This window comes from Rhinatrema bivittatum, chromosome 17, assembly GCF_901001135.1.
Source record: "Rhinatrema bivittatum chromosome 17, aRhiBiv1.1, whole genome shotgun sequence".
NCBI classification, from domain to species: domain Eukaryota; kingdom Metazoa; phylum Chordata; class Amphibia; order Gymnophiona; family Rhinatrematidae; genus Rhinatrema; species Rhinatrema bivittatum.
Genome location: NC_042631.1, coordinates 39,527,474 through 39,544,693, shown reverse-complemented (window position 1 = coordinate 39,544,693; position 17,220 = coordinate 39,527,474). Strand labels below are relative to the sequence as shown.

The window sequence follows — 17,220 nt, the reverse complement described above, 5'->3', positions numbered from 1 at the left end:
TTGAAAGCAAGACTGAGTCATCCTGTCCCTGGTGACCTGGAGTAAATCAGACTTCTGTAGAGAGGAAAATAATTACCCACTCTCTATTTTGATCTTGCAGATTACCGAATAAGAACTTGTATTGAATAAGGCCCTAAAGGCTCAAACAGTCTCATCTTTAAATGGTGCAAACAGAGAACATCACCCATTGCCTCAAAAGTGCCCATGTGATTAAACTTCTATAAATCTTACTCTAGTTTAAAGTGCTATCAGCCAAGGAAAGATTCAAACAATGCGAAATTCATCCTCACTGCTGCAGCTGCATCCTTTGCATGCCCTATATTTCTTCTTTCCTTCACCTTGCACTCAGATTATAATTCTCTTGTGAACTACACCCATATAACTTGCATAAAGCACAGATTTACCATAACACAGCCTCTAATATCTTTCTGTTATCAATTACAAGCAGAAACCTCCCCCAACAGCACATTTTTTAATATTGAGAGTATTTCTGTAAATAAACCCTGCATCTACTTTAAAAGTCAGCCCTTTCAGGGGTAGTTTTTTCTTTTTAGCATGATTCTTGCAGTCGATTCCAATAGAACAGTACTTTATTTATTTAAAAGTTTTTATATACCGAGGTATAGCTAGCAGCCTTCACTCCGGTTTACAAGTACAAGTACTGGTAGCTATTGGGCTGCTGCAATCACTGCAAGAATACAGTATCATACATGGAACTGCAGTGATGTCACCATAGGGACTGCTGCCTCCAGCTACGGAACTGGAATGATGTCACCGCAGAGACTGTTGCCTCCAGCTACGGAACTGGAATGATGTCACCGCAGCGACTGCTGCCTCCAGCTATGGAACTGGAATGATGTCACCGCAGCGACTGCTACCTCCAGCTATGGAACTGGAATGCCTCCAGGTATGGAACTGCAGTGATGTCCCTGCAGGAACTGCTATCTTCAGCTACGGAACTGCAGTGATGTCACCATAGGGACTGCTGCCTCCAGCTACGGAACTGCAGTGATGTCACCGCAGCGACTGCTGCCTCCAGCTACGGAACTGCAGTGATGTCACCGCAGCGACTGCTGCCTCCAGCTACGGAACTGCAGTGATGTCACCGCAGCGACTGCTGCCTCCAGCTACGGAACTGGAATGATGTCACCGCAGCGACTGCTGCCTCCAGCTACGGAACTGGAATGATGTCACCGCAGCGACTGCTGCCTCCAGCTATGGAACTGGAATGCCTCCAGCTATGGAACTGCAGTGATGTCACTGCAGGGACTGCTGCCTCCAGCTATGGAACTGCAGTGATGTCACCATAGGGACTGCTGCCTCCAGCTATGGACTGCAGTGATGTCACCATAGGGACTGCTGCCTCCAGCTATGCAACAGCAGTGATGTCACCGCAGGAACTGCTGCCTCCAGCTATGCAACAGCAGTGATGTCACCGCAGGAACTGCTGCCTCCAGCTATGGAACTGCAGTGATGTCACCACAGGGACTGCATGCCTGAAGTGACTTTGGAAGCCCAGAGGTCCATATTGAGTAATCCAGCGAGTGGGAAAGTTACTCGGATATTCAGCAGAACATGCCCGGATAAAGTTATCTGGATAACTTGAGGGCAGGTAGTTTTTCTACCACTTACCTGGCTAACTTTGTTCAGGTAAGGCGGAATAGCAGCACTGCCCAGACAAGGTGAAACTGAAACCTGAGAACACCCCCAGCGCTGCTTATTACCCAGCTCCATTTTTTTGCCGGTAACGAATTGCACAGACAAAATTTAGCCAGAGAGTTGCGGGGAGATATTCAAATCTCAGGTTTTGCCCAGGTACAATCTCTCTGAAGTCACCCAAACAAACCCTTTGAATACTGTCCACTGTTGCAGTAGTGCATCAAAATGTGTGTGAACACTTCAGAATACCTAGTTTCCTTCATTGGTAGAAATGTGCACATCATTATGGCAAGGTTCATTTTGTGAATTTTTGTGTCATATATACATCGTTAAACATTAGCGATGTTTTCTCCCTATAGGAAACTGGGCAAGAAATAGAATCAGCTATTCAGCATAGACACTGACCAATAGCAGAGCAGTTTTAAAAATGCTCAGTGACATCACAATGCGCTCTAACCTCCCCGAGATTACAACTGAACTGAGCAGCTTGTTTCCCTGTTAGAAATCAAACGGGGATTCTCAGTGGCAAAGTTGTCAAGGGGTCATGAAAAACGACATGGGGGTCACTGGGCACTCCACTAGCTGTGGAAGAGGTTTGAATGAAATTGGATGAATAGTTCAAAAGTTATTTGGGGGGAGGGGAGGGAGGTGCAGATTGGCACACAGACATGATGATCCTATAAAGCCCATTTCCCTATTCATTACCTATAACATTCCCCATTAATTTTAAAACAGACCATGTTACCAGAATCACAGCCTCTGATAATGGTGATTGTAGCATTCAGTTACAGTAATACTTTTTTTTTTTTTTTTAATCTGTGCAAAAAAATAATTCAGCAATTGAAAAACATCTGAAGTATAAATATCAAAATGAAGCATTGCTAGTTTTCTTCAAACAACTTCTGGATGTATCGTTTTTGGTTTTTTTGGGGGGGGGGTTGTTTGTTGGGGTTTTTTTTAAGTTTTTTGTGTTTTATAGCAGAATTTTGAAAATAAGGTTTTTTCACTAATTTTGGCTGCATTTTAACTTGGGGGGATCAAGTACTTGATCCAAGTTTATCTACCTGTTCGATGTATTTGCATTCTTTCATGCGTGTTTAATGTTATAATGTAAATCGAAATGATATGTAACATTGCTACATGAATTTCGGTATATAAAAATGTTAAATAAATAAATAAATAAATTTTACAGGGTGCCACGTCTGAAGTAAGCACGTTAATAACAACATTTTCACCAGTAGAATTAGGGATGGAAAATCAGTAAAATAGTGTTCAATGAAAACCATTAAAAAACTGATTTTCCCCCCTTTATTTCTCTGCTTTACATCTTGCCAGAAGAGACAGTGTAAACAAGTTGTAATATACTGATGGCTTTCAAAATAATTGCTAAATTACACGTTCTGGGCATCATTTTTCCTCTCTCTCATAAGTTACTATTGTAAAAACAGAACAAGAAAGTAATACCTTGATTTGCCTATGGCATGTCGGCATATAGTAGCTTTCCAAACATCCAAACATTAGGTTCAGCAAAATTTTGCTATGAAATCTCCCTAATTAGCATTCTAGATCCCCTTCAAAATGACTACAAATGCAGCGGCCTGATGGCTGTGCACTGCCGTGAAAGGAGGTGCTGATTTGATTCCTGAGCTTGATGTCTGCTCCTGGAGCTGCACCAAACAGAGGGAAGTGCAGGTAATTCAATAAGTCCCCTCAACTTCAGATTCTTTTCATCAAAGGTTTCTTTTTATTTTACATCAGCAGCTCCATTGCTTAGACAAGCACAGAATTTAAGAAGGGTCCCCCGACACGGACCCGGGTTTAGTCAAACCCGGCTGCGTCGGGAGGGTCCCTCCACAGGTGACCATTGGTTAAGGACTGTTTTTGCAATGACTGGTCAGGATAAGAGGGAGCTAAAAGTAGGAGCCCAAGAAGTTGCAAACGAAGGTTCATGGCACCAGAATCCAAGAGAAGCGACTTCTGATTGAATCAGAAGCTAGAAGAAGCAGAAAGAAACATCCAGGTCAGGGCTGGTGTTTCCACTAGAAGAACTAGGTGGTCGCCTAGAGCGCCAGGCCTTAGGGAGGGGACAGCAAAATCCTGCCAGCATCGGAAAACGAAAGAGAAACCTGGGACAGCCACTGGAGCCCATACCGCTGCCAGCTGAAGGAGAGGCCTGGGGCTCCTGGTGGAGGAAGCAGGAGGCGGCCTGGGGAGAGTGTAGAGAGCATATGGCGGAGTAGAGAAAGCAAAGTGCTGAGTGGGTGTGGTGCAAAGAGAAAAAGTGCTGAGCAATTGACAGGGTGGAAGAGAGAGCGAGTGCTGGGCATATCAGGTTTGGGGGGGGGAGAGAGAGAGAGGATGGAAAGTGGACAGAGACTGGGGTGGTACTAAGTACGGATGGAAAGAGGACTGAATCTGGACACTATGGGCAGAGGTAAAGAGGGGGATAATGGGTAGAGGATGAAAGAAGAGATAAGCAAGGGGGTGCTGTGCCAGAGCCAGTGTCACCAAAGAAGGGAGCACTGTGCTGGAGCTTCTGCCAATAAGTCAGCCTTGTGGGGGGGAGGGAAGAGACAAGGCAGGGGATTGATTCACCCTTACACCAACCCTGATCCTGCTCCAAAGCCAAAAACTCCCTCAAGAATTCACAAGTTGAGCAATTCTGAGGCATACAGTTAGTGCAAAATTTCATGTTATTGTATCTAGAGTTTGCTTATGTATTGTAATTTTCTTGTCTGCTTCTGTATGGTGTGTTTTATTTTCTGGATGTTTGTGCTCCACGCTTAAACAGATTGGATTCACAGAAAATAAGATGTTAACATAAATAAAGTAGTAAAATAAAAACACGAGCATAAAACAAGCTGCATACGCTGAAAGATACACTAAGTTCATTTTTTCCCAGGCTTTACAGTGGACTGTAATTGCCCAGCTCTGACTTGCCAGGCAAAGCACTGTAAGAGTAAACACGATTCTTCCCATCAGCAGGTTTAATGACTTTAGAGGATCATTTAATGTGCCGTAATGGCTGTGTGCATTACAGAACAATACCACAAGAGAAAGAATAAGTGGGAACAAATGATCTATTTCAAATGCAGTCTGAGCTGGGGACAAAAAGGGAGTAAACTCCATGAGGTGGCTACCAATAATGTCTTGTGAAGGGACTCTCACAGCTCTGCTTCAAGGTGCGAGATGGTTTTTAAATGTCTTAAAATCATTTATTAAAGTCTCCGCCAGTGCATCAGGTTGCTGTGAAAGCTAGATCTAGAGGCAGCCTCAGACAAGGGGATAGACTCATTTCTTAAAAACAGAAAGCATCAAAGGGCAGTCAGACATTCAAATTGCTCAATTGACTGACATGCCACATGCCCCAAGGAGGCTGTTGCCACCCACTGAATGCCTGCAACAGCCTTCCTGAGCCAGGAGTGCATCACACTCCTTTCTCTGGGCTTATTGAAGTTTAGCCTGAACACCCATCTTGAGATTGCTTTTCAGTCTTAAACCCTAGCTCTCTCTGAAGCCTTGCAGATTTTAATTATTGTTACTGTAAAAAAAAAAAATAATTATTGAACCCTTTTATTTTTCTTATCTGTACATCTTGACTAAATTGTAAGCTCCTGAGAGAACTGTCTCATATATATCTATTAGAGATGTGTATCGTGTGATCGATCGTCTTAACGATCGATTTCGGCTGGGGGGGGAGGGAATCGAATCGTCGCGGTTTTGTTTCTGTAAATATCGTGTAAATCGTAAATCGGGGAGGGCGGGAAAACCGGCACACTAAAACATCCCTAAAACCCACCCCGACCCTTTAAAATAAATCCCCCACCCTCCCAACCCCCCCCCCCAAATGTCTTAAATTACCTGGGGTCCAGTGGGGGGGTCCCGTTGTGATCTTCCACTCTCGGGCCATGGGTGCGTTGATAGAAAAATGGCGCCGGCGCCATTTTGGTTCCTATCCCCTAACGTCACGAGCGTAGGAGATCGCTCCCAGACCCCCGCTGGACCCCCAGGGACATTTGGCCAGCTTGGGGGGGCCTCCTGACCCCCACAAGACTTGCCAAAAGTCCAGCGGGGGTCCGGGAACGACCTCCTTCACTCGAATCGTGTTGCCATACGGCCGGCGCCATTTTGCCGTACGGCAATATGGCCATATGGCCGGCGCCATTTTGCAAAATGGCGCCGGCCATAGTGTGCTGGTTTTCCCGCCCTCCCCCTTCCCCCGATTTTTGACGATAAATCGGGGGAATTCCTATTAAATATAGACTCTAACGATTTTTGACGATTTAAAATATATCGGACGATATTTTAAATCGTCAAAAAATGATTCACATATCTATACAGTGCTGCTAAGTAGTATCGATAAATGGTAAGTATAAGTAACAGAGAAAGAAATGTGCTACATATCACAGCAGCTGGAATTATCTCTAACATTAGGGCCAATGCAATACAGTGCGCTCAGCTGAGTGCACTATAACACACACAGTTGGTCACGGGTTATATAGGTGATACCTAATCCCCGTATGCGCCTCCACAACACGCATGCAACACGTTGCAAAACTAATAGTGCTCATCACATGCAAATGCATGTCAATAAGGGTATTAGTTATTCACCCCACATACAGTAAAAAAAAAAAAAAGTGTGCTTCCAATATGCACATTTCTGAGCACCCCAAAAAGTGATATTAAGTTGGAGGAACGAAAAATTAAAAAAAAAACAATTTTTTTTTTGAAGTGCCGGCGGTCACGTTTGGGGAAACGGGTGATCAGTTAACCAGCATCCGTTTTCCGAACCCCGTGGCTGTGCGCCTGTTAGGAAAACAGAGGCCGATAAATTCAGCGTCCACTTTCTAAACTGGCAGACAGCCAACCGCTCGCAGGCTCCAGCTGTCAGGGAGGCGCTAGGGGCGGGCAATCGACCCCAATGCCTCCTTGATGAGGAGACCCCCTAATTTAAATATTGCATGGCGCCACCCAGGAGGGACGCCTGGGTGCACATTAGGAAAGCGGGCGCTGTGAACACTCAGCGCCCGCTTTCAGCGCATTTTTTTTTTTTTTTTTTTGCATGGGGGGGGGGGCCCCCATTCTGAGATACTTTTTCAGTTAGAGTTGCTAATTGGAAACGTCGTGAAAGGCAAATCAGATGTAAAATAAAAACCCTGCACATGACTTGTTAAGTACTCAGCACAGCTATTCATGGCAGCCTTGTTATTCAGTGTTTGTGCTAAAGGCTGGCCTTCAGACCCCTGCCCCATCCCTCCCTTCATATGATAATGAACCTTGAGATCACAGCAATCTGCCTGGCTCTGGCAGGCCTCATTCCATAGCAGGAAGACATCATGGGAAGAGCTGCAGGCAAAGCCTCCTGGATTTCAGTCCTGGTCATCTGTTATCCACTCTGCGTCAAAGCTGTGCAAGGTAAGTTCAGAGAACCTGAGCAATTGGGGGGAAAAAACAGAATTTCAAGTTTGGGAGAAAAGTAAGACTTTTCAAATAGTGTAAACTTTGTACTACGGAACTCATTTCTCTCTCGCCTGTGAGCTGTAATTTATCTCCTTTTGACAGATTCTGGTCTTAAACGGAATTATTATTTGCTGGCTAAGCAAAATACAATTGCTATGAAATCTGCATTTCAGTGTAACTGATTAGAGTCACATACATAGGTCTATAGTGTTCTCTCTTCCTAGAAATATACATAAGAGAGAGAAATCAAAATAAATCTACATGTGTGCAATAGGCAAAAAACAGAATTGGTTCAATCTTTCCCCCTGGTCATGGAGCCATATAATATACATGGAGAGAGAGAGCACACTATATATAAGTATTAATAAAAATAAATAAATATATAGAGAGAGAGAAATAAATACCTTTTATAATGCAAATATCTCTCATGCATATTCATTGTGGGCATCCTGAAAATGCAAGTGGCTGTGGGATTCCTAGGATGAGACAGTCAAGATACAACAAAGTCACTGTATCCTATGGAAAGTGATTCAAGGGCTCATTTGCTGGGTTACCCTTGAAAAGAAGGGCAGAGGGCTAATTTTAGAAATATTCAAGGTTTTTGTTTTTTTATTTTCAGATTGTTTTATCTTAATTGCTAACATCTCCCTGTGCCATTCTGAATCTGCCACACATTCCCTGCTCTCTCAGTCCACACACAAATGATCTTCCCAGCTATCTGAGCCTTAATATTTTCCCACTTAGTGACACAAGCCCTGATACAGTACATCTGAAGTATTTAATATAAACAGCTTGAAAAGGAACTTGGAGAGATTTTTAACAGTTTTATTTTGATTTATATTCTGCCTTTCGTGGCTGGCCAGCCACTTTAAAGCAGATTACATTGAGGTACCAGAGGTATTTCCCTGCCCAGAGGGTTTACAATGAAAAGAGTCTGTTCACTAAGCTGCGTTAGGGTTTTACTATGTGCTAAACAGCATTTACCGCACAGTAAATGACCTAATGTAGCAGTAGCAGGTGGTATTTCAAATAACGTACGTGATCTCCCCCCTAAAATACTAGGGCAATACTGGTATTTAAATAAGCTGATTTGTGTATCAATATATGAAAATTAGCTCATTAATAGTAGATCCTATGTTAATCGAATGACACGGCTTGCCTCAAAATTGGCAAGCCATGTTATTTGAGTGAAAGCTACAACTTAAGAGTTGCAGCTAACTTGCCTTGAGAGCACTGGGGCACTACTGCATGTCCCAATGTTACTTGGTTTGCCTTAAAGGGTCTGAGCACTCTAAACAATCTCCCCTCCCCCCCTCCAAAATAAGTCTAAAATGCCATTGCCAGGAGCTCTGGGGAAATCCCCTGTCACTTTCCCCACCACCCCTGAAGGGGGCCCCAGAAGTCAATGTGCCTTGTCCCCTTCTAGCTTAAAATTCACCCCTCTCCTGGATCTCCTAACCATCCCTTCATCCTGTCCCTTTACTGCTCTAGTAGTCTATTGGGGCCTAGTACACCCCATAAGGCTCTAGGCCCAGCACCGCCATTTTCAAAATGGCACCAGCCAGCCACATCCTGTCTTTTGTCCTATCATATGCTGGGGGCAAAAGTACAAAATGAGGTGGCCAATGCTTATACTTTGGGGGAAAATACCATGGCTCTGAGTACCACAGTTTTATGAATCGCATGATACATTTCCCGCTTGGAAAAAAAAATACCACAGCTTAGGAAATCATCCTCTAACTTTGTACCTGAAGCACTGGTTGGTGAAGTGACTTTCCCAAGGTCACAAGGAATTTATATTCCATCAAGAGCTGTGGATTGCTGGAATATAAATTGTTTTAAATAAATACAAAATAAATACATTTGAACCCTGACTTTCGTAGTGTATAGCCTGCTGCTTTGACCATTAAGCTACTCCTCAAGTCCCACCACAGATAAAGGGGTCATAATGAAATATATTTTAAAAATGTTAAATTACATGACATCTAATACTTTTGGAGGGGGGGGGGGTTTCAGAAAAAAAAAAGTGCAAAGGGGTGAGGGAAAATGAGACAAGATGCAAAGAGTTTTCTGAGGTCATTTCCAATTGCTTTATACGTCGGACCAGATTCAAGAAGGGTTTTTCCCATTCACTGTCTATGAAAAAGTTTTGTAAACAAGTACAAGAACATTGCTATATTGTGGGTGGAATATACTTTCCGTAATTAGTACCTTATTAAATAAGACCCTAAACATTAATCCATACCCTGGACAAGCTTCTGGGTGCGACAACACCTGAGGTGGTCGAGTCAGAGGCTCAGGAGTCATAAACACCAGAGATGCTCACACCAAATGCTATTACTGCCACTGTAAACCTGTGGGCTTTTTTTTTTTTTTTTTAATCACTTGTAAGAATTTTTCAGAGATGGTTAAAAAACTACCAAAAGCATTAGTTGTGGTGCAGATTCAGAGTTTGTTTGTTTTTGTTCTTTTTACATCTTATTCATCGAAACAGAAGAAGATAGTTTCTGCTTCTTTGTAGAAAACATGAATAGGGTGAATTTCTCTCTTCTGAGAGCAGCAATATTGGCAAAATAAAAATAATTGCACTGGCAGAGGTACTTGACAACTCCCTATTTCATTCTTTTATTTCATTCCTTAGGATATGTTAATATTTAAAAGTTTTGAGAGTTGCCCTTTCCAGCAAAGAATCCATGGATCAGGTCTCATTGCTGTGCACTATAGTCTGGGAAATCAGTGCCATCACTGGAGGGGGCAGGGGGAGGGAGGAGACGCCATCAGCAAAGTTGATTTACCAATGGGCATAGCAGGGGGACCAATGCATAACAACACAGGACTCTCGGCCAGCGCTCCCAATCTCAGGGGTCAGAGAGTAGCCCTTCTCTTCCTACTCCATCTCCTCCAATAGTGCTCATCACATGCAAATGCATGTAAATAAGCCTATTACTCATTCACTCCGCATGCAAAAAAATAAATGTGCGTCTCAGACGCACATTTATCGCTCAGCTATTGACGCCTGCCTGGAGCAGGCGTTAATAGCTGAGCACAGGTAAAAAGTACAGAAAAGCAGAAAAAACTGCTTTTCTGTACTTTTTTTTTTAAGTAGAAAATAAAAAAAATAAAAAATAACTCGGCAGACTGCCGAGTTATGAAGACAGAAGCCAGTAAACTCAGCGTCGTTCTTCATAACCGGCAGCCGCAGCAGGGTCGCGATAGCAAGGAGGCACTAAGGTCGCACAAGCGACCCTAGCGCCTCCTTGCTAGCACGACCCCCTAATTTGAGTATTGGCTCTGACTTTTCAGTGCTCGCTTTCTGCACTTTATATTGCATCGGCCCCAATGCAAAGCAGTAAATTAACCCTTTTCTCCCTAATCCACTCCCCTCTTCTCTTCTTGTTCCCCATTTCCTCCTGTCTTCAGGGAACAGAAAGGGAGAGTAGCAGAATAAAGAATTCAGTTTTTGTCTGCATATTTCATTTTCAATATGTGATCCTTTATTCTGTATTTGGTGAGGGTCTGAATTCTGCATATGTAAACAAGATGAGGAATTCTGCTAGATGTAGTTTCTGAATAGGGATCTGTAGCAGTGCAACCTATTCTGTTTTCCCAGTAGGAGGTGTATTGGTGTTTTAGGGCCTGGTTGGACACTTAGGGGTAGATTTTCAGAGCCCTGCTCGCCTAAATCCGCCCAAAACCGGGCGGATTTACGCGAGCAGGGCCCTGCGCGCCGGTGAGCCTATTTTACATAGGCTCACCGGCGCGCGCACAACCCCGGGACTCACGTAAGTCCCGGGGTTTTCGGAGTGGGCGTGTCGGGAGGCGTGTCGGGGGGCGGGGCCGGATTGCGCGGCGTTTCGGGGGCGTGCCGGCAGCGTTTTGGGGGCGGGTACGGGGGCGTGGCTACGCCCCGGGGCGGTCCGGGGGCGTGGCCTCGCCCTCCGTACCCGCCCCCAGGTCGCGGCCCGGCGCGCAGGGGTCCCGCTCGCGCGCGGGGATTTACGCCTCCCTCTGGGAGGCGTAAATCCCCCGACAAAGGTAGGATCGGGGTTTAGACAGGGCCGGGCGGGTGGGTTAGGTAGGGGAAGGGAGGGGAAGGTGAGGGGAGGGCAAAGGAAAGTTCCCTTCTAGGCCGCTCCGATTTCGGAGCGGCCTAGGAGGGAACGGGGGTAGGCTGCGCGGCTCGGCGCGCGCAGGCTATACGAAATCGATAGCCTTGCGCGCGCCGATCCAGGATTTTAGCCGATACGCGCGACTATGCGCGTATCTACTAAAATCCAGCGTACTTTTGTTTGCGCCTGGAGCGCAAACAAAAGTAGGCTGTTCGCGCTCGTTTGAAAATCTACCCCTTAGAGTGTTGCCTTTTAAGTTCTGGGAGTTGGTGTTGGTTTGGTATGGCAGGTTTACGATATTGGTTCTGAGTGATTTTTTTTGCAGGGTTGTGCGTTACTCCCACTGTGATGTAATGTGTTGCTGAAAATCATATTCAGGTTTGTTGGACCTATTAGATGCCAGGGATTTGCTAATCAAGCAATCCTTGAACTTTGTATAGTTTAAATAATCCTTTTAATATTTTTATTATATTTTTCTTTGGAATAAAATGTTTGCATTCATGTGTTCCAAGCGGCACTTAAAGGGTGTATAATAACAAAGTCAACTTAACTGAATACAACCAGTCCAGTAGATCTCCTCGACACGAAGCCGTGTTCTGGGTTCATCTAGGTCAGGGGTAGACCCAGTGTTTGTATTCTCAAGCACCTCTGGGTAAATTGAAAGATTTCCGTGGTGTCTGTAACTGAAACACATACGGACTATTTAAACAGGACTCGGAAATGACATGAAAAGTCACATGACAAAAATGATTGGTGGCATTAAAATTTAAAAACATATGAATTTAGATTAATGAGTACCACGCCAATTGTTCGATTAAATCAGAAGGGTCCACTGAATTCAAATTGTAGATCCAATATTGTTCACGTCTATTTAAAATGGCAAGAAAGTCCCCTCATCTTAAAGGAACTGGCACCCACGCTAACACTACCCAAAGATCCTGAAAAGTGTGATGATATTGCATACAATATGTCATCATGGGTATGCTCAGAGTGCCAGTATTTAGTCGGCTTTTGGGTTCATTAAGAGACCCCAAATTGTCATGAACAATTGGCGTGGTACTTGTTAATCTAGATTTGTATGCTTTTAACTTTAATGCCGACAATCATTTTTGTCATGTGATTTTTCATGCCATTTCTGGTTCCTGAATAGTCTGAATGTGGTTCAGTTACAGACAGCATGGGAATCTTTCAATTTACTCACAGAGGTGCTCAAGAGAGTAAAAATTCTGGGTCTACCTCCTGACACAGATAATCTCAAAACACGGCTTCGGGTCTGGGAGATCTACTGGACTGGTTGTATTCAATTAAGTTGTTATACACCATTTATTAAGTGCTGTTTGGAATACCCAAGTGAGAACATTTTACTGCAAAGAAAAATATAATTAAAAAAAAATTGTTAGAACGGACCATTTAAACTATATGATGATCAAGGATTGCTTGATTAACAAATCCCTGGTATCTAATAGGTCTGACAAACCTGAATAAGATTTTCAGCAACATCACATCTCGGTGGGATTTTGTATACAATTCAAAATTGTGTGTGTGCATAATCACAAAATTATCCATGTACTAGGTGCCTTTGCCTACAGTACATCTGGGCTTTCAGCACTGGTCCTGAGTCTGCCCTAGTGCATGCCAACAGCTTCCAGACTGCCCTGCATGTGTCACTGTCCTGCCTTGCAGTTGCTGACTGTTGCTTCCTTGAGTCAGGCTGCCTAAACCAAAGAGTAACTGCCTTGTCAAACTCCTGCCAAATACAGGCAAATTCAAGGTCAGGTGGGAGGAATCAGGCAGTCCCCACCACAATGCAGCATCCTTCATGCCGCAGCTGCCTGCAAACCTGCTGCAAATTGAGAGCTGCAGCACTGGGGGAGAAGGCCTGCAGGCACAAACACCAACGGCTGCCCTAGGTACGATGATGTCTCTTATTGATTATTCTCTTGGCTGACCTGGTCAAACATTGCTGCCTACTGCGGAGGAGAGGGAGCCTAATGAGGCAGGGAAGAATGGGGAGTCAGGAGGGTGTCTAAAAGCGGGCAGCGAAGGATGCACTGAATGAAGGGGGAGAAGAGGGTGCTTGGAGGAGGGGGACCTGAAACTGAGGGCAGAAGGGGCTAACGAGTGCCTGATGGGGGAGAGCAGGGTGTTCGGACACGGGCTCCTAGCGATGAGAAAGGGGGGGGGGGGAATCCTCATGGGAGAGGAGGGAGCCTTGCTGGAGGAAGAGGAGACCTGATATGTGAGAGGAGCGGGGCCTGAAGGGAGAAAAAGGACGGTGGCCTTAACAGAGGGGAGGAAGGGGCAACCTCATGGGAGAGTAGGGTGCCTGGGGGAAGGAAGGGAGCTGATGGGGGAGGGGAAGGGGATCTGATGGGAGAGGAGGCTGACTTAACAGGCGAGGACGAGGGGGAACCTCATGGGAGACAGGGGGCCAGTGGCTGCCTTGTCTGTCACGTATACAACACTGGTCTATTTAATTTACTGGATAAAAAACTAAAAGTATTTACTTTTGCTTAATTATGCATTTTTAGATTTTCAGCAAATCATTTTTGGCGCCTAATTCCCCAAGTTTTAAGGAGCTGGTAATGGAGGAAAGTCGTATCACTGTTACTGAAGTGACAACATAATTTGAATTTCTTTCTCGGCTGGGTAGTGAGGACAAACATTCCTGCCATTTCAGAGATTACCTTCAAGCAGGGTAGTATGAATTGCTGTTAATTGACACATTCAGATGCGTCAGGGGGCTTTTGTTGGCAGTTTATCCCCAACAATCACAGATAATATATTCATCAGACACTGTGATAGGATTTCTGAAACACTTTTATCATGTATCTACATTCAAAACAAAGTTTAATATTTACAATTATGATAGCCAGTTTTGTGATGTTACAGGACTGTTCTGGGAGGCATGGTGGTGGGGAAGGCCTGGGGGCTTGAAAGAATTGGGGGGATGGGGGGGGACGGGACAAGGCTGAATGCTCACCCAGGGCAGTGGCTCCCAAAGCTCTCCTGGGAAACCTCAGCCAGTGAATAAGATTGTGTGGGAGAGGTTTCAGGGCTGGCTTACAGGCCCCTGTGCTGATTTTATTTCAAGTTTCTACTGCATTTCAGCTCGAAAAGTATAGAAAGAAGGAGAAAGGAAGCGAGGGAGAGGCTGCTGCTGTGCAGGAGAATGGGGGGACAGAGAGAAGGAGGAGGCTGCTGCTGCTTCTGGGCAGAGGGTTTAGGGAAGATGGGGCTGTTGGTGGGCAGAAGGGGCTTTCTGCAGCTGAGCAGGTAGTTGGGAGAGAGGGGAGGGCTCCTGAAGCAGGGAGAGAGGTGGGGGTTGCTAGGCGTAGGATGGACAGAAGAAAGGGAGTGCTGCTGGGCAAAGGGTGGTTGAGAGAGAGGAAGAATGCTGCTGGACAGGGAATGGAGGGAGAGAGAGGGGGATGCAGGGTGAAGGGCAAGATATGAGTGGGGGAGAAAGAGGGGGAATCCAGGACAAGCAGTAGTGGGGGCGCAGGAAGAGAAAGAGGGGAATGCTAAGCAGAAGGGAAAAAGAGGGGTGCGGCTTGCTAGAGCTGCCAGAGACAGGACAAGCAAGGAAGAGGGCACTGGGCCAGAACAGCCATTGGTACATCAAGGGGAAAGGCAATGTAATTCTGAACTTCTTACCCAGATTCACCTCCTTTCTGCTGGGGCTGGTCAGGCCTGATGTGCACTCAGACCTGGGAGGGAAGACACGTCTGCTAGTTATTCTTATTTCTTTATTAGTCACCTGGTGCCAGGCTCTAGGCACAGTCATAATAAACATAAAAAGAGAATATTGATATTGACAACTCAAACCAAATATTCCCAGCAAAAAAATCAGCTATAGAAATAGAGAAAAAAAATCACCACCCTTATAAAAATGCCTGCTGAAAAAGATACATCTTAGTACATGATGTAAGGCAAAGATTCTCAGGAAGAGAATTCAAAAAGACGGGTGCAGCTACCGAAAACGTTCACTCGGGTTTCTGCCAAGTGTGCCATGTGAACATAGGGAACATCTAAAAGACTTCTTTGAAATGAACATAAAAAAGGTAATTTGTATTAGTCAAGTCGCCTGTACGATAGATTGAAACTCAGCAGCACCCAGTAGAGGTTTAAGGCCATGTGAAATAGGAAGCTTAAAATAAAGCCCTTTAATTATGGACTTAATGTGCTGTTGGAAAGACTATCATGGTTGACCCTGCTGAAAGCAGTGTTGAGGCATCTGTGAGGGAGTATAGGAAACTCCCTCAGAACACCTTGAAGGACAAGCCATTGCTATCTGCACTGGTGCTCCTTAAGAACCAACCTTGTAAGGGATTTTGGGCTGAGGAAGACCGCCCTCACTACAGGTTAAGGAGTCAAGGTCCAGCAGGGTTAGCAGAGCCCCAAGGAAGAGGCAGGAAGCCAGTGCACAGGCATACTACTTAGGTTTGATTCCTCTGAACTGCTTTAAGGTCTGCAGAGGTAAGCAGCCTCTCTCTTTTGTGCTCTGTATTTTTCTCTGTAAATAAACGGTGGGTGTGTGGGAACCCGCAAGAGTCTGCCTCCTTCTGTCCTCCTGGCTATTTCCCAAACCGTGCCCACTCCCATTTGCCACACATTAATCAATTTTACTTGGGGAATAGCCACTGCTATTAATTGCATCAGTAGCATGGGATCTTCTTGGTGTTAGGGTAATTGCCAGGTTCTTGTGGCCTGGTTTTGGCCTCTGTTGGAAACAGGATGCTGGGCTTGATGGACCCTTGGTCTGACCCAGCATGGCAATTTCTTATGTTATGTTCTTATCCTTTCAGTTTTCAAGCAAGCAAGGGTCCCACAGACGATCTTGAGGCATGCCATCTGGGGAGTGGGGCTCGAAGATGGAAAGGGGGGGAAAAAAAAAAAAAGATGACCTCTCCTCAAACAAATATCTAAGTAGATTTCGGGCATTGCTGTGCTGCAGAATATCTTAACATTGTCATTACCCCTCTTGCTGCATGGCTCTAGAAAGCAGAGTAAGCTTAGTCATTGTCTCCCACAATGCATAATTAGATCATGAGTTCATGACACTTCAAGAATTATTACTAGGCAGCAAACCGGATGGTTATAATAGTATCACTAAGACAGTGTTTCCCAACCCAGTCCTGGAGGCAGACCTAACTGATCTGCTTTCTTGGATAGGCACAGTGAATATGTATGAGAGAAATCTGCATACACTGGGTTGTCAGTATATGCAAATATTTCTTGCATATTCATTACAGATATCCCAAAAACCAGACCAGTTAGGTCTGCCTCCAGGCCTGGGTTGGGGATCATACATTAAGGCATTTGCACTATAATCATTTCAGGAAATCTCCATATAAAAAAAAAAGTGTTACCAACCTTTTCTTCCTGTCTCTCCTTAAGAACATAAGGAGTGATATGCTGGATCAAACCAATGGTCCATCGAGCCCGGCATGCTGTCTGACAGTGGTCAATCCAGTGTGCCGTCAGACCTGATCATGTATGCCACTGAAAAGTCACCATTGTGTGATGCTCAGATCCAGACCAGCACTTGTGCTCTACTCTCAGCACTTTAGCAGTGGCTGTTAAACACTTAGGAGCTCGTTTCTGAGAACAGGTAATCATACATGTCTCTAATTCCTAGCTATAGTATGAGCATTAGGAGTGTGGTAAGCAATAGTAGCTTGCAGGACATAGATAGCTGGGACCTGCTTTGTGCAGGACACAGAGCACCTCCTTGTCTTCCCCCTTTAAGTTCCTTCTTATCCCCAGAATGGTACAGGGTCAGGGAGAGTGTGTACTGAGCACTGGAGATATATATATATATATATATATATATATATGTATATATATATATATATATATATATAACTCATTATGAGCGCTGGAAGCAGTGGAAGAGTTCTGCAAGCACATGCAGCAACCAAAGTAACTAACTGAGCCAGATACCCACATCACACCAACTTTTCCCTTCTCCTGCACTTGTATATAGAAG

General features: G+C 44.8%; 1 protein-coding gene across 1 annotated transcript in view; it reads left to right on the top strand.

Annotated features, from left to right (window-relative positions):
* Positions 1–6,991: 6,991 nt before the first annotated feature.
* The window catches only part of LOC115079340 (mucin-5AC-like), a 43,495-nt gene continuing 33,266 nt past the window's right edge, over positions 6,992–17,220 (top strand). Inside the window, exon 1 of the mRNA XM_029582828.1 lies at positions 6,992–7,074. Coding sequence (XP_029438688.1) covers positions 6,996–7,074 — 79 coding nt within the window. The 5' untranslated portion in view covers positions 6,992–6,995. The remainder of the gene's footprint in view (positions 7,075–17,220) is intronic.